Here is a 17,085-nt window from a genome sequence, read left to right on the forward strand (position 1 = left end):
TGGTAACTCAACTTAAGTATATTTGCTGTGGTATATACAACACGTACACATTACCAAAATAAAAATACCGATTATATCTCGACAGCAACGAAAAAAGTGAGTCGCTGGAAAAGGCAAAGTTGCTGTCTCTCAAAGACATTTACAAGATGAGTTCGACGAAAGCGGTGTCCAAGTCGTCGCCGATTTCCTTGTAGCGTTCCTTTTCGGCGACGAGCTCATCTGAAAGGGCGAACTACAATAAATATGCGTCCGTGGACTAAGTAGGCACTCGGTTATTTGCAGCTGGGTAACTAACGCTCGGTTAATCATGCAGGTAAAAAAAAAAAAAAAAAAAGAAATAAAAATAAAAAACACATCATATAATTCATATTAGCTTACATCGCAGTTAGAGATAAACAGACTTTAATATAAATTGCTTTAGACTATAATACTACATCAAATCAACATTACCGTAAAAAATGAAGCGCGCGTACATGCAAGGACTCGAAATAAACCAGCTGTAAACCCAAAAACCACGTCGTCTGTCTTATAAATTATTAATAATATATTACATAAATAATTAAAAAATATGTGTATAAGCCCGGAGTCCTTCCATCTACGTGCCCACTAAATTCCGAAAATATACAATAAACAAACGGCATAATTTCGACGATATTAACGAAGCGACTAAGTTTGTGGCCTCCGAGTGGCAGTGTTGACCAATATTGCAACGAACCAAGAAAGAGATCGCAGACTTCGTTAACATCGACCGTGGGAAAAAAATTTAATGCCTGTCCTATATAATTGTGCTTATTGTGCTATCACACGGTTGTAATGATTAGTATTTTTCTGATTTGCAATAAGCACGGGTAAATGGTCTCCGATTGCGTCTTAGCCTGGATTTTATTGTTGATGGAGGGGAATGCAAGGCAGGAATGTTGACAGTACTGAATTGGTTTTACATATTTTGGATATCATGCAATGTAGCTTCCATCTCGTCAGACAAAAGTTTGTTCTTTTCCTTTTCTGCCAACAGGTCGTCTGGAAGTTAATGCGTTAATGGCGACACACAACAAAAACAACGAAAAAAAAAAAACAAAGTGTGAGTAAAGGGGGTGTTTCACACAAAACGCACCTTCTAATCTGTCGACCTCCTTTTGCAGTTTCTGTACGGAACGTTCAGCAAACTCAGCGCGAGCCTCAGCCTAGACAGAGAAAAAACAGTTATTATAAGTTCAGATTTAACCGATTGGACGGAACTGGAAGTCACACAAATCCAGGTTCGTCCAACATTATACATCACAAAAGTGACGTGAGGGTAAGTCAGTGTGGAAAAAAAAAGCACTCGGGTTATTCTACTTACATGCATGAAAACGTACTTACAAATGTTGCAGACCCGCCACCTTACTTACACTTTAATCGTCAACAAAGAAACTAGATTTGATACAAAAAGCGGCTGAAAAGTGATACAAGCACCTGAAGCTACTTAACGCAAACAGTACAGATTAATACAAGCGATCGCGTTAAAAATGACACAATTCGTGAACCACGAGTTTTAAATGGACACCATTTTAACTTATTTAGCCACAAAAGCGTTAAGCTAACTGTTCACCATGACCAAAGAAGTTCAAATGATTCGTTATTCCAGAAAACGCAGTGATTTTATACTTGATATCGTGATTTTTACATGCTTCGTCCGGTCGATTGACGCCCGAAATTCGACATTTGTGACGATCAACTAAAATAAATTTCGCTTCTTTACTGAACTTACTTCACGCAGTTTATCAGAGATGGAACGGATTTTATCCTCGCTATGTTCTCTGGTAACAGCCGCCTGCACACAACAAACTCTATATACACATGCTCGATAAATACCAATATACTAAGTCTAAGACAAGAGACAAACAGTCGAGACGAGCCCCCAGAATCACCAACATAACAAGAGCTAATTATGTACAACGATGTAAATACGAAAAATCAACAAAAGTCGCTATGAAAGATGCCGCTGTTGCCACCATCGCACTTTACCTCAGCTAGACGTTGTTCCACCTGTTTGAGGGTGACCGAATACTCTTCCTCTTTTAACGTGGCCTGTGTTAATAAGTCATTTAGTAAAAGAAAACACACAACTACGGCACAAAAGCAAACTCGTTAGTACTAGTTTGCGTTTGTGATTCAAACATGCCGCCAATTAAAAAATAACCAAACAAAAAAAAGAGGTTAGACATTGAGGTGCACTCCACACATGTCGGTACCTCCTTTAGGCGGGTTGTCAAGTTCTTAATTTGATTTTTGTACTCTTCTTCGCGTTGGTTGGCCTATGATTACAACGATTAATCACAAGTTTTTCCAATTTGACAATAATAATAATAATAATAATAATAGTAATAATAACAACGATTTATAATACCTTCTCCTCAGACACTTCAAGCGACTTCAAGTTGTTGCCAACGACGCGAAGTTCCTCCTCAAGCTCTACGATTTTGCTGCAAAACAAAACCACGTTACGTTTTGTCCACGAAAAACATACTAGTCGTTACCGTGGCCGCATACCAACACCACGATAACGAACAGTTCGGTAACAACGCTCTCTACTGTACCTTTCGCTCTGCTCGGCCCGCTCTTCGGCTCGCTCCAGGTCCTGCTCCATTAGAACCAACTTTCTGGCAACCTAACAAACCACACAGACATGCAAGTTGTTAACTGAAATCTACTCGGTAAAAACAAAAACCGTCGTTATTTTTGCTTAAGAATAGCTAGCTAAACTGCGTTAGTGTGGGTAAAATAAAAAAAAAAAAAACAAAAACGGCACAAAATTAAAAAGGACGATGTCGGTTTCACGCCTGGGCTGTAAATTTTGCTCTTAGATTATGACGCTACGTCATGCCACACGAAAACACCACAATTACTAGCTAGAAACCTACGATTCTCCTGCCTCGGCGCGCTCTTCGGCTCTCTCCAAGTCGGCTTCCACCATGGCCAATTTACGAGCTACCTGTGTACGAATTGAGATGAGTACGTGTTGTTTTACAGGGGGATGGTTAATTTTTGACACACTGTGAATGGCGGATTTAGATTGGAAAATTTGCAGAGTTTTAAGATGCCAGGATTTTTGACGATATTTTCGTATTCAACTTCGAATAAGTTAAAAATAAAACAACTATAGAATATATCAAGGGTTTTCTGCTAATCGCACCGCTTATATTCGTTGCTATGGTTACGATGTGACGTCACCAAACATTTTTTAAATGGAACCAATCTTAATTTTTGAGTTCGTAGTTCAACCTTTACCTACATATTTAGCAAATAAAATATAGATAAGCAGAACCATCAAAGGAAAATCAATTTCTAGTATGTTATATAACGCTGTCATTACTATTATCTTATCATTCTACATATATAATTTTTCAGTTATCAATATTTAGTGCATTCTTAATAATTTTATTATATTTATTTTATTTTATCATACTTTGTATATTTGCTATTACATACTGCAAAAAAAAACTCGAAAAAATTACAGTATCACAAGAGTTTTACCATCAAAGTGTAATAAATAGAAGTAACAAAATTTACACCCTGTATAATACACACAAAAAAACATCAATTTCCATTATAAAAACAGAATAAGTTGAACACACTATTTTTTTATATGCATACAGTGTCCCCAATCTGCGCAATCTATATTTAAAAATTCTTAATTTTTTTTTTTATAAACACAATGTATATTAAAATGTCATAAAATATTGCAACACAGATCTTAAAAATGGCGTTATTGTGATTTTTGTGCACTGCTATTTTTATTTTAATTGGAACGTGGCAACGTTGCATCGGAGTTAAAAAATTAATTATGGTAATAAATCCTAGAAGTTTAATAAGAATATGTAAAAATAAAAAGTTCCGCCATTTTTAAAGATGGAGGTTTTGGAATTCTGCATGAATCTTGATTTAACACACCTACAAACCTAGCACAAGAATTAAACTTTTATATATACAGCGTGATTTAATTACGAGCCAATTATGAGTCAGTATTTTGTGAATACACCCATTTTTTTTTTATATATACAGAGTGCCTCAACAGTATGACGCCAAAAACTTACGCAAACTGAGAGAAAAATTGAAATAAGAAATTTTATGCGGTCTGAAGTCGTTTAAGTCCACAATTTAAAATAATTTTAAATATACATATATTATATATACAGGGTGACTCACTAAACTTGCGCTCCTCATTAATTAAAACAAGAAAAAAAAATCCAAGACTATACGGTTGTAAAGTTTTTTCTTCGGATTTATAACCATAGCTTATTTTTGAAATTCCGAGGCGATGTTGAAAAATTATTGAATTTTCTGTATTTGAAATTGACACGTTATTGATATATTGATTTTTTACTTTTTCTGGAGACACATCGGCGTATAAGAAAAAAAAAATTATTTGAAAACCTTAAAAATGACGTTATTGTGATTTTTTTGTGCATTTATTTTAACTGGAACGTGGCAACGTCGCAACCGAATTTAAAAACGTAGTCATGATAATAAAGCTTAGGAGATTAATATTAAAAAAAAAATAGAGAATTTATGAAAAAAGGGTCTGTAAAAGCCAGAAGTTCCACCATTTTTAAAGATGGAGGTTTGGAATTTTGAACGAAATCTCCTAGTGATCTTGATTTAACACACGTACAAACCTAGCGCAAGGATTAAACTTATATATACAGCGTGATTTAATTACGAGCCAATTATGAGTCGGTGTTTCGTGAATACACCCAATTTTTTTATATACAGGATGTCCCAACAGTATGACACCAAAAACTTACGCAAACTGAGTGAAAGATTTAAATAACAAATTTTATGCGGTCTGAAGTCGTTTAAGTCCGCAATTTAAAATAATTTTAAATATACATATATTATATATACAGGGTGACTCACTAAACTTGCGCTCCTCATTAATTAGAACAAGAAACAAAAAATTCCAAGACTATACGGTTGTAAAGTTTTTTCTTAGGATTTATAACCATAGCTTATTTTTGAAATTCCGAGGCAATGTTGCCAAATTATTTGAATATTCTGTATTAGAAATTGACAGTTATTGATCCATTGATTTTTTACTTCTTCAGGGGACACATCGGCGTATAAGAAAACAACAAAAAAATTCTTTGAAAAAAACTCAAATATAGATATTTGAAAATCTTAAAAAATGACATTATTGCGATTTTTTTGTGCATTTATTTTAACTGGAACGTCGCAACGTTGCAACCGAATTTAAAAAAGTAATCATGATAATAAAGCTTAGATTAATATTAAAAAATAAAAGAGAATTTATGAAAAAAGGGTTTGTAAAAGCCAAAAGCTCCGCCATTTTTAAAGATGGAGGTTTGGAATTTTGAACGAAATCTCCCTGTGATCTTGATTTAACACACGTACAAACCTAGCACAAGAATTAAACTTATATATACAGCGTGATTTCATTAAGAGCAAATTATGAATCAGTGTTTTACGAACACACCCAATTTTTTTATATATATACAGAGTGTCTCAACAGTATGACGCCAAAAACTTGCGCAAACTGAGAGAAAAATTGAAATAAGAAATTTTATGCGGTATGAAGTTATTTAAGTCCACAATTTAAAATAATTTTAAATTTACATATATTATATGTACAGGGTGACTCACTAAACTTGCGCTCCTCATTAATTAGAACAAGAAAAAAAAATCCAAGACTACACGGTTTTAGTTTTTTCTTAGGATTTATAAGCTTATTTTTGAAATTCCGAGGCGATGTTGCCAAATTATTTGAATTTTCTGTATTTGAAATTGACAGTTATTGATATATTGATTTTTTACTTCTTCAAGGGACACATCGGCGTATAAGAAAACAACAACAAAAAAATCTTTGAAAAAACTCAAATATAGATATTTGAAAATCTTAAAAATGACATTATTGCGATTTTTTTGTGCATTTATTTTAACTGGAACGTCGCAACGTCGCAACCGAATTTAAAAAAGTAATCATGATAATAAAGCTTAGATTAATATTAAAAAAAATAAAAGAAAATTTATGAAAAAAAAGGGTCTGTAAAAGCCAAAAGTTCCGCCATTTTTAAAGATGGAGGTTTGGAATTTTGAACGAAATCTTCCAGTGATCTGATTTAACACACGTACAAACCTAGCACAAGAATTAAAGTTATATATACAGCGTGATGTAATCACGAGCCAATTATGAGTCGGTGTTTTGTGAATACACCCATTTTTTTTATATATATACAGGGTGTCCCAACAGTATGACGGCAAAAACTTAGGCAAACTCCATTAAAAATTGAAATAGGAAATTTTATGCGGTCTGAATTCGTTTAAAATCAAATAAAATGTACGTGTCCTTAAATATATACAGAGTGACTTACTAAATTTGCGCTCTCATTAATTAGAACAAGAAAAAAATCCAAGACTATGAAGTTTGTGCAGTTTTGTCTTAGGATTTATAACTAGCTTGTTTTTGAAATTCCAAGGCGATGTTGCCAAATTATCTCAATTTTCTGTATTTGAAATTGACAGTTATAGATTTTTTACGTTTTTAGGGGACACATTGGCGTATAAGAGAACAAAAAAAATTGTAAGATCATCGCAACGGAATTTAAAAAATGAATCATGATAATAAAGCCTCGGAAGGCCTGGGAAATATTAAAAAATAAAATAAAAGAATTTATGAAAAAAGGGCCTGTTAAATTCAAAAGCTCCGGCATTTTTAAAGATGAAGGTTTGGAATTTTGCACGAAATTTCCTAGTAATCTTGACTTGACATACGTAGAAAAGTAGCAGAAGTTAACTTATCTATACAATGTGATTTAATTACAACTAGAAAGGTTCAAGCAAAATATTCAACCTCCATTTTTGAAAATGGCGGAATTGAAAATGTAATCTTTCGAAAACTGTTGATAAAAAAACCTTATTTTGTTTTTTTTATAAAGTATCTAAAACTATTTAAAAATATATAGGGTGTTCCAATTAAACAAAAATCAATCTTTTACCCCTTGACCCATGGGACACCCTGTATATTTTTTTAAACAGTCATAACAAATGAAACCTCAATAAACTTGACAATTATAGTTTTAATTTTAATTGTTATGACTGTTTTTTTTAAGATGGAATATTTCTAGATTCCACAATCATCGAATTTTTTATTTCTCATTTCCAAAATAATGACGATGTAAATTGAACTTGATTTTTTTAACAAAAAAGTGAAATCTAGTTATAATATAAAACACAAATAAATAATAAAACTTAAGAAAATAATAAAATAAGGTCCTAACAGTTGCTTTCAGTCTAAAATATGGTCATCTTAAAACCAACAAATTTCTGGCGCGTCCACACAATATTGTAATTATTAGAGCGAATATAATCACACTGATCTCCACAACAGACTTTCCGTAGTTCTGACAAATAAAAAAAAATGGTGTTGAGTAAGCGTACGGAAAATCTGCCAATTAGATGAAACATGCACAATGATCACCATGGAACATACTCATCTAACTGTAGCCACGTATAAAAGTAGGCCTGAAAGCATTCCTCCATGTCAGTCCGTAAAATAAAACTTAACAGTTCAAAGTCCGTGGAAACATTCCAAAACAGGCACAAAAATTTTGATCCCGTTGACACAATATAAAAATGACTTTATAGTTGACTTGACTGTTAGTGATGTATAAATATACAAATTACATTAACACTAAATACATTTTACATATCCAACAATAGAAAAATTTGTTTAAAATATAAACAAATATACAACAAAATCAACATGAAATATACAACTTAACCACTAGGTTAACCCCCCGCGTTTCGTATCGATTGGACGGATCGTAGTTCACAAAACTACAACGAAATTTCCACTGACACAAACAACACAAAATCCACTAGAATCACTAAATCAACTCATTTTTGACAAATCAAACCCCCCCCTCCCGGGCGCGAATGGATGTGTAGTTCCATGGCGACTTTCATATAAATAGTTTAGTCATATCACACGTTTTGGGTTGGTAGCACTGATTAGTAATAGCCTCGATGCAGGAAAACACTGCAAAACGCTAAGTCATATTATTATACACCTCATCGTATTTTTTATCGGCTTCTTCAGCCAAGAAGCGGGCCTCCTTCAGCTGATTTTCGAGGGCGTCCATGCGCTCTTCATCGGCGAGGGAGCGGTTCTCGAGAACCTTGCGTTGCCTAACGAATAAATATGTCATCGGTCAAACAAAAATCAAACGGCAGGACAATGGACATCTGGAGGTTTGCCGCTCCAGATGGCCACTCGACTCAAACAAAAAAAAATAACAGTGCCGGTGTGCGGGAACTGGAGCCCAGGAACCTGCTGGAGAAATTACAACCTAACGGTCCCTAATGCCCTAACTGTCTCGACGGGAAAACACAAGCGTTTTGGTGTAGAGATGGAGAATTCGCTGGGGCTCCACTTGGTTGATTTTTTTTTATTTTGGGAAAAATTGGAATGTTTAGTTTACACTGTTGCGATAAAACCGAATTTATCGCCCACGACTGTACACTTTTTTAAAACAGGTTTTTGCATAAATGTATTTCAGAATATATCAAAAAGAAAAAACCTCAAATTTTGACGTATTTTTACAATGCTGAATTTTCCGAAAAACTTAGAATTAAAGTTTAATTTTACCACATTAGAAATTGTTGAACGTAGATGTCAATTTTGAATTTGCCAATTTCGTAAAATTCGACCTCCTAACTTTCAAAATTTTCAATAATTTTAACAGGATATTAAAAAAAACACTTGTTTTAATATAATCAATCTCGGTAAACTGACGAATGCCAAAAATATACAACAAATTTACAATTTTGAAAATTTCATTTTTACAATGCTGGGTTTCCAAACAAAAAAAAATATTTCCATATTAATTTTCCCAAAAATGTATCATAGTTTGATTTATTATTTTCAAAATTATTGAATGTGGGTATTATCAAAATATTTAGTCTATAAAATTTACATCATTTTAAAAATTCGAAAACTTCGTAAAAATTTAGAAGTTCCCCGACTTCCGATTTTTTTCAATATTATTCATGACAACTTGAAAAAATCAAAAGCTCCCATTTTAATTTTTTTCTTCCACCAGGAAACTGTTGAAGTTGACAAAATTACAAATTTTGAAAAATCCTTAAAACATTATTTGCAATATTTGTGTTTGAATTTCTCGGAAAACTTAAAAAAAAAACATGAGCAATTTTTTCCTTTTTTGAAATTAAATAATTAGTAAGAATTATCACTCAAAACTATGAATTTTCCAGAGGGATTACAAAAAAACGAAAATATAATTTTTCATTATTCAAAATTTTGAAAACAAAAAACGTAACGATTCAAAAACTGGAAAATTATTTTCGATTTTCAGAAATACCTATAGGATAACAATATCAAGTTCGAAAAAATCATCAATTTGTCCATTTTTCGAATTTTTAGATTTAACATTTTTTTGATTTTGAATAATTCAATTATTTCTGTTACAATTTTTCTAGTTTTCAATTTTCTGTTTCTTAATTTTTAGGTTTTTCATTTTTCGAATTGTAATTCGTCAAGTGTGTTCCAATGTTCTAATTATTTTATTTTTTTTTGTTTTTACATTTATTTACAAAATAAATATTTTATTTATTATTTTTAAAGTTTTCAATTGTGAAATTTTTGGATTTTTCAATTTTTGTGACGTTTTCAAGTTTCGATTTTTGCGAATCCCGATTTTTCAATTTTTCGATTTACAATTTTTCTAGTTATAAGTTAATTTCTTCGATTGCTTGATTTTTAATTTTCCATTTAATTTTAATATTCCGAAATATCGGTTTCCGATTTTTCAATTGTGAAATTTTTGATTTTTTAATTATTGATTTTTCAGTTCCTCGATTTGCAATTTTTACTTTTTTTGGAATTGTTATCTTCAGGTTTTCCAATGTTTTAATTATTTTATTTTTTGAATTTTTGGTTTTTCTATCCATATTTCGATTATTTTTTGTTTTTACAATTTACAAATATTTTATTCGTTATTTTTTTATTTTTCCAATTTATCAAGTATTCGTTTTTAATTTTCCAATTACTCAGTTTTCAGAGTTTTCAATTGTCAAATTTTTGAATTTTTCAATTTTTTTGGCCTTTTCAAGTTTTGATTTTTCCGCTTCTCGATCTTTTTCTAGTTACGAATTTTTGATTTATGTGATTCCCGATTTTTCAATTTTTTGATTTACAATTTTTCTAGTTATCAGTTAATTTTTCGATTGCTTGATTTTTTTTTTCCAATTTTTGATTTTTCCGATTTATTTTTACAATTTATAAATATTTTTTGTTTTTTTTTTCAATTTTCCAAGTATTCGTTTTCAATTTTCCGATTCCTCAGTTTTTAGAGTTTTCAATTGTGAAATTTTTGGACTTTTCAATTTGTGTGATCTTTCCCGTTTTAATTTTTCCGATTCTCGATTTTTCGTTTTTTCGATTTACAATTTTTCAAGTCGTACATTTTTGATTTTTGAATTTTTGCGATTCCCAATTTTTCAATTTTTCCAGGTACAATGTTTCCGATAAATTATTCTAGTTTTTGATATTTATTTCGATTTTGTTTTGTTTTTATAATTTATATATTTTAATTTTATTAATGTTTCGATTTGTAGTTCCTTGATTTTTCAATTTTTAATTTCTCACTTTTCATCTTCCCGATTTCTTTTTACTTCTTTTTTCGGTTTTTATTTTGCAATTTTTAGTTTTTACAATTGTTAAGTGCTTTTTTTTTCAAAAATTTAAAAGAATCTAGAAATCTACTTCGAAATATCTTCAGAACTTAACAAAAAAAACCAAAGTTTTAAAAACTGTAAAATTTCGGAAAATATAAAAAAGAGTTCCACTATTTTTGATTTTTGGAAATATTAATTTTTTGATTTTCGCTTTTTCAATTGTGAAAAAATATTTGGTTTTTCAATTTTTGATTTTTCAGTTCCTCGATTTGTAATTGAACTTTTAAGTTTTTCAAATTCTCATTTCGATACTTTAATTTATTTTTGTTTAACTTTTAGATTTTCTATTGCTCTATTTTTAATTTTTCAAATAACAATTCTTCAAATTTTCCGATGTTTTCATTTTAAAATTTTTGATTTTTCCAATTTTTTTAATTATTCTACTTTTTGATACTCCTATTTATTTTGAAAATTTTTCATCTTCCGATTTCTTTTTTCGGTTTTGTAGTTTTAGGTCCTTATTTTACAATTTTTAGTTTTTTGATTGTTAGGGTTCGAAGTGTGCCTTTTTTTTTCAAAAATTTCGGAAAATATAAAAATGAGTTCCACTATTTCTGATTTTCGGAAATATTTATTTTTTGATTTTGAATATTCCAATGCTCGCTTTTGAATTTTTCAATTATCCGTGTTACAATTTTTCGGTTGTGAAATATTCCGATTTCTTAATTATCCGCTTTTTCAATTGTGAAATTTTTGATTTTTCATTTTCTCGATTTGCAAGTTTTTCAAATTCTCGTTTCGATACTTTAATTTTTGATTTGTTCAACTTTTCGATTTTTAATATTTCAATTTTTCAAATAACAATTCTTTAAATTTTCTGATGTGGCCTTTTCAAGTTCTGATTTTTTCATTTTCTCGAGTTCGAAATATGTATAAATTTTCTAGTTACGAATTTTTTATGTTTGGGTTTCCAGATTTTTCAATTTTTTTATTTACAATTTTTCTAGTTATCAGTTAATTTTTCGATTGCTTGATTTTTTATTTTTCAATTTTTGATTTTTCCGATTTGTTTTTACAATTATAAAAATTGTTTGTTTTTTTTTTTCAATTTTCCAAGTTTTCGTTTTCAATTTTCCGATTCTTCAGTTTTTAGAGTTTTCAATTATGAAATTTTTGGACTTTTCAATTTGTGTGATCTTTCCGGTTTTGATTTTTCCGATTCTCGATTTTTCGTTTTTTCGATTTACAATTTTTCTAGTTATACATTTTTGATTTTTGAATTTTTGCGATTCCCAATTTTGCAATTTTTCCATGTACAATGTTTCCGATAAATTATTCTAGTTTTTGATATTTATTTGGATTTTGTTTTGTTTTTATAATTTATATATTTTAATTTTTTTAATGTTTCGATTTGTAGTTCCTTGATTTTTCAATTTTTCAATTTTTAATTTCTCACTTTTCATCTTCCCAATTTCTTTTTATTTCTTTTTTCGGTTTTTATTTTGCAATTTCTAGTTTTTACAATTGTTAAGTGCTTTTTTTTTAGTTTTAAAAGAATCTAGAAATCTACTTCGAAATATCTTCAGAACTTAACAAAAAAACTAAAGTTTTAAAAACTGGAAAATTTCGGAAAATGTAAAAAAGATTTCCACTATTTTTGATTTTTGGAAATATTTATTTTTTGATTTTCGCTTTTTCAATCGTGAAAAAATATTTGTTTTTCAATTTTTGATTTTTCAGTTCCTCGATTTGTAATTGAACTTTTAAGTTTTTCAAATTCTCATTTCGATAATTTAATTTTTGATTTGTTTAACTTTTAGATTTTCTATTGCTCTATTTTTAATTTTTCAAATAACAATTCTTCCAATTTTCCGATGTTTTCATTTTAAAATTTTTGATTTTTCCAATTTTTTTAATTATTCTACTTTTTGATACTCCTATTTATTTTGAAAATTTTTGATCTTCCCGATTTCTTTATTCGGTTTTGTAGTTTTAGGTCGGTATTTTGCAATTTTTAGTTTTTACGATTGTTAGGGTTCGAAGTGTGCTTTTTTTTCAAAAATTTCAGAAAATGCAAAAATGAGTTCCACTATTTCTGATTTTTGGAAATATTTATTTTTTGATTTTGAATATTCCAATTGTCGCTTTTGAATTTTTCAATTATCCGTGTTACAATTTTTCAATTGTGAAATTTTTGATTTTAATTTTCTCGATTTGCAAGTTTTTCAAGCTCTCCTTTCGATACTTTAATTTTTGATTTGTTTATCTTTTCGATTTTTAATACTTCCAATTTTTCAAATAACAATTCTTCAAATTTTCTCATGTGGCCTTTTCAAGTTCTGATTTTTTCGTTTTCTCGAGTTCGAAATATAAATTTTTCTAGTTGCGAATTTTTGATTTTTGGGTTTCCAGATTTTTCAATTTTTTGATTTACATTTTTCTAGTTATCAATGTTAATTTTTTCGATTACTTGATTTTTAATTTTAATTTTTTAATTAATTAAAAAAAAAATGGGAAATAATTTCCTCCTGTGAATTTTGAGATGAAAAAAAATATATTTTTTTTAACCTTTGAATATTTATAATTATTAATTATGAAATTTCCGAAATTTGCAACATAAATATAGAATTTTAATTTAATTCAATTTCTACAAAAAGTAATTTCCAAGATTTATAATTTTGGAAAATGTTAAGTAACATTTAGAATTTTAAAAAATGTTACGATTAAAGAAATTCTATTTTAAAAACCGAGACAGTTAAAATAAAAAAAAAAAAAGACAAAAATCTGGAAATATTGAGAAAAATGTTTAAATCAAAGAAATCCTATTTAAAATTTTCAAAAAAAAATTCTTCATTCAAAATTTTGGAAAAAAGAACTACTTATGGAAATAAAAACTAGTGGACCACCTACATTGTTTTCCTTGTGGTTAGCAACAATACCGCACGCACACCGCGACGAAAGTACTTTTCCCCACGCTTGTGCTTTCTCGCCGACATTCATGTAGTGATAGTGTCTTGTTAAAATGAACAGAGGAGGTTGTACCTCTTCGTATTTTTTGTCGGCCTCTTCGGCTATGAGTTTAGCTTGAGCCAGTTGGTTTTCCAATATGGCTACTCTGTCGTCTTCCATGTTGGTCCTGTTTTCTAAGGCTTTGCGTATCCTATATGATGTTCGGCATGTTAATAGCGTTGTCGACTACTCTATTAAGCGATCACGAATCCAATTGTAAAAATATTCAAATCAACCACATTAAGGTCATTACGAGGATGATGTCACGACAAAGGAGTCTACGATTCCGTCATTTTTATGCATTTTTGATTAAGAAAAACGCTGACTAAAAGCACGATTAGGAGACGGTAATTGTTTTGATTGTAAATTATTATTGGAGATAAGAGTGCGATAATTGATAAAGCGCGCTGATTAAAATAGTTGTGGTGTTTAAACAAGCAACGAGTTTCAATATTTATGACACATAAAAGAGAATCCTCGAACGATAATAAACAACACATTAACAACATCCGCCCGAGTTATGGACAGTTTTATTAATTTTGCTGAGTTGTCATTTTGAACAATTTCGTCGAAATTTGAAGCCTGGAATTTTTCATCGGCTACTAGAACGCATACTTTGCGTCCATTATCTCAACTACCTTTAAATTATGTGTCCTCTGCGACTGGTTTTACAGACGAACAACTGTAAAAACGGCCACAAGCAAAATATCGTTCGAACTCTCCGACTTGAATATTTTTACAATCGACTTTATCGACCGCCGCATGGTTAGTAGCCACACGATTTTTTCGACGGTCGTCGCTCGAAACAAACCTTTCGCTTTCATCGGCGGCGGCGGAAGCTTCCGCCAATTTGGCAGTGGCAGTGGCCAGACGTTCTTCCGAACGTTCCAAGTCTTCTTCTAAGAGCTGAATGCGACGGTTGAGGGCGGCGACTTCCGATTCAGCCTGCAATCAAACAAAGAATGCGTCAGTCACCAATTCGGCGTACCTGGAAAACGCAATGACGCGCTTTCCTCAGATATCGATCTTTTGAATCATTCACGCAACATCCGCGTCACCGATTTCTGAATTAGTTACAAACAATGTGAACAATGGCACAAAGGCACCGGAAGGAAATGCGCCATTAGGTTTTTGTTTGGGGTTTTTTCTCCACCCTAGAATGGTGTTTTTCGGTGGATTTTAGCAGGTGGAGTTCGATGACCGGCCGTGAAAGGTGAGAATTCGAGAGTTTTTCAAAGGAATTACATGCATATGCAGCGGGTCTTGGTAGCGCGGCGTTTCGCTGTTTATGGAAGGTTGTGTTGAAAAGCGACGTCAACTGAGTCACATGAGGTATGGATGGATGTATATTCATGGTAATTGGTAAAGTGTAACGGGAAAATTAGGATGAGTAGGCGAGTGGTACGCACACTGACGCGGTTTTTCTAATACGTTCACTTTTAATGTGGTCAAGTAGATAATAAAGTTTTAGTGTGGAAACTGCAGTGAAGGCGATAAGAGAAAATATGAAGGCAGGTGCTTCTCTGCACTAGTTATTTCTCAAGAAATTATTAATGAAAGCGCCATGACCGGAACGAACGCTATACTAAAATTATTACAGCCGGAAGTGGACGGGAGTTAATTATTGTTACATATTTTTCTGGAAAAAAAAAACAGTATTCGTAAACAACTCAAAAAAATCCGGAAATAATGCAGCAGCGAACACCGTTAAAAATTGGCAAATTATGTTGACATTTTGTCCCTATAATAAAAATCTTTAAACAAGTAGTGGAAAAATTACATATTTGCTTAAAATGCACCACGAACTTTTGAGTTGAATAAAAAACTACAAATTTGGAGCTACTTTTTTAAAAATATATTCAACATAGAAACTCTTTCCTTTTATTTTTTGTTTTTATAAATTAATCCATTCCATTATTATTTTTGGATCCATTTTTCAAGTTTTCAACTTCCAATTTCTTAATTTTGAATACTTAATCTCTCTTGTTTGAATTTTTCTATTCGTTTTTACAAATTTTCGTTTCTTCAATTTTCCCATTTTTCAGTCTTCGATTGTAATTTGATTTTTCAAAACTCCGTTTTTTCAATGTTCAAGTATCAATCACTTTTTGGATGCAACACAATTTTTCAGATTTTGTAAATAGGTCTATTTTTCGATTCTTATTTTAAATTTTTTAATTTGACGAATTTTCAATTCGCAATTTTTCGAATGTTGGGTTCTAATTTTTCGTTTCAATTTTCAGATTTCAGTTTTTGATTTTTCAACTTTTAGTTCTTCAAAATTTTTTGATATTATAACTTCAATATTTAAATTTTCGATTTTTTGTTCCTCGATTTTTAATTTCTCAATATTATAATTTTGGGATTGTTCGATTTTTCAATTTCGATCTTTCTGATTTTTTTAACTCCATTTTTGTTGTTTTAGCGTTTCGATTTTTAGTTTGCAATTTCTGTTTTTCGATTTTCCAATTTTCAAGTTTTTTGATTTTTCAACGTTGTGGATTTTTCAACTTCTGGAATTTAGTTCCTCAATTTTTAATTTTTCAAGTTTTCCATTTTTTATAATCCTATTTCTTATTTTTCCAATTAGGCCTCGATTATTCAATTTTTCGAATTCCTAGATTTTTTGTTTTGTTTTACAATTATTCAATTTTTAAATTTTTTAATTTCTCGAAATTAATTTTTTAATTTTTTGTTTTTACAACTTTCAAATAATTTAATTTTTGATCTCTTTCAATTGGTCCTATATTTTTCGATTTTTCCATTTTACAATTTTGCTATTTTTTTTTCCCAATTCAATTCTTCAAATCTTAAATTTTTTGATTTTTCAAGTGCGAAATTTTCGTTTTTTCAGAGTTTTCATCTTTACTTTGCAATTTTGTAATTTTTCAATTTTCCAATTTCTCATTTTCCAAATTTTCAATGTTGAAATTTTTGTATTTTTCAATGCTGTGAATTTTTCATTTTCTCAATTATTACCTGGATTTGTAATTTCTCAATTTTTCTTTAATTTTTGGATTTCTGGATTTCAATTTCTTCATTTACTAGTTGTTCAATTTTGATCTTTCTGATTTTTTTTTGCGTGTTTCGATCATCAATGTGCAATTTCTCAGTTTTTAGTTTTTTCAATTTTCTAGAATTTAGTTCCTCGATTTTTAATTTGTCAAGTTTTCCATTTCTTTAAATAATCTTATTTTTTATTTTTTCAATTAGTCCTCGATTATTCAATGTTAGGAATTTTTAAATCTCTAGATTTTTAATAAATCAAATAAATAAATCAAATTTAGTTCCTAATTTTTTTTTTTAATTTTTTGTCTTTTCTATAATTATTTTGAAATTATTTGTTTCTACAATTTTCAAATATTGTAATTTTTAATTTTT

The 17,085-nt window shown here is 30.1% G+C and overlaps 1 protein-coding gene across 21 annotated transcripts in view; it reads right to left on the bottom strand.

Annotated features, from left to right (window-relative positions):
- The window catches only part of LOC135125287 (tropomyosin-2), a 35,441-nt gene continuing 18,356 nt past the window's right edge, over nt 1-17,085 (bottom strand). For 3 of the 21 annotated variants that reach the window (XM_064050746.1, XM_064050738.1, XM_064050752.1), the window contains 7 exons: nt 14,516-14,649; nt 8,070-8,187; nt 2,904-2,974; nt 2,390-2,465; nt 2,235-2,297; nt 1,115-1,184; nt 1-219 (listed from right to left, as the gene is read on the bottom strand). In XM_064050746.1, coding sequence (XP_063906816.1) covers nt 140-219; nt 1,115-1,184; nt 2,235-2,297; nt 2,390-2,465; nt 2,904-2,974; nt 8,070-8,187; nt 14,516-14,649 — 612 coding nt within the window. In that variant the 3' untranslated portion in view covers nt 1-139. Of the gene's footprint in view, nt 220-339; nt 1,021-1,114; nt 1,185-1,750; nt 1,814-2,007; nt 2,071-2,234; nt 2,298-2,389; nt 2,466-2,579; nt 2,651-2,903; nt 2,975-8,069; nt 8,188-13,737; nt 13,856-14,515; nt 14,650-17,085 lie in introns of those variants that run through there. The other 18 variants (XM_064050742.1, XM_064050731.1, XM_064050748.1 and 15 more) reach the window with 11 other exon arrangements.

The sequence above is a fragment of the Zophobas morio genome, unplaced genomic scaffold (genome assembly GCF_036711695.1).
Source record: "Zophobas morio isolate AGI-343-1 ecotype UQ-CSIRO unplaced genomic scaffold, CSIRO_AGI_Zmor_V1 ptg000008l, whole genome shotgun sequence".
NCBI lineage: Eukaryota > Metazoa > Arthropoda > Insecta > Coleoptera > Tenebrionidae > Zophobas > Zophobas morio.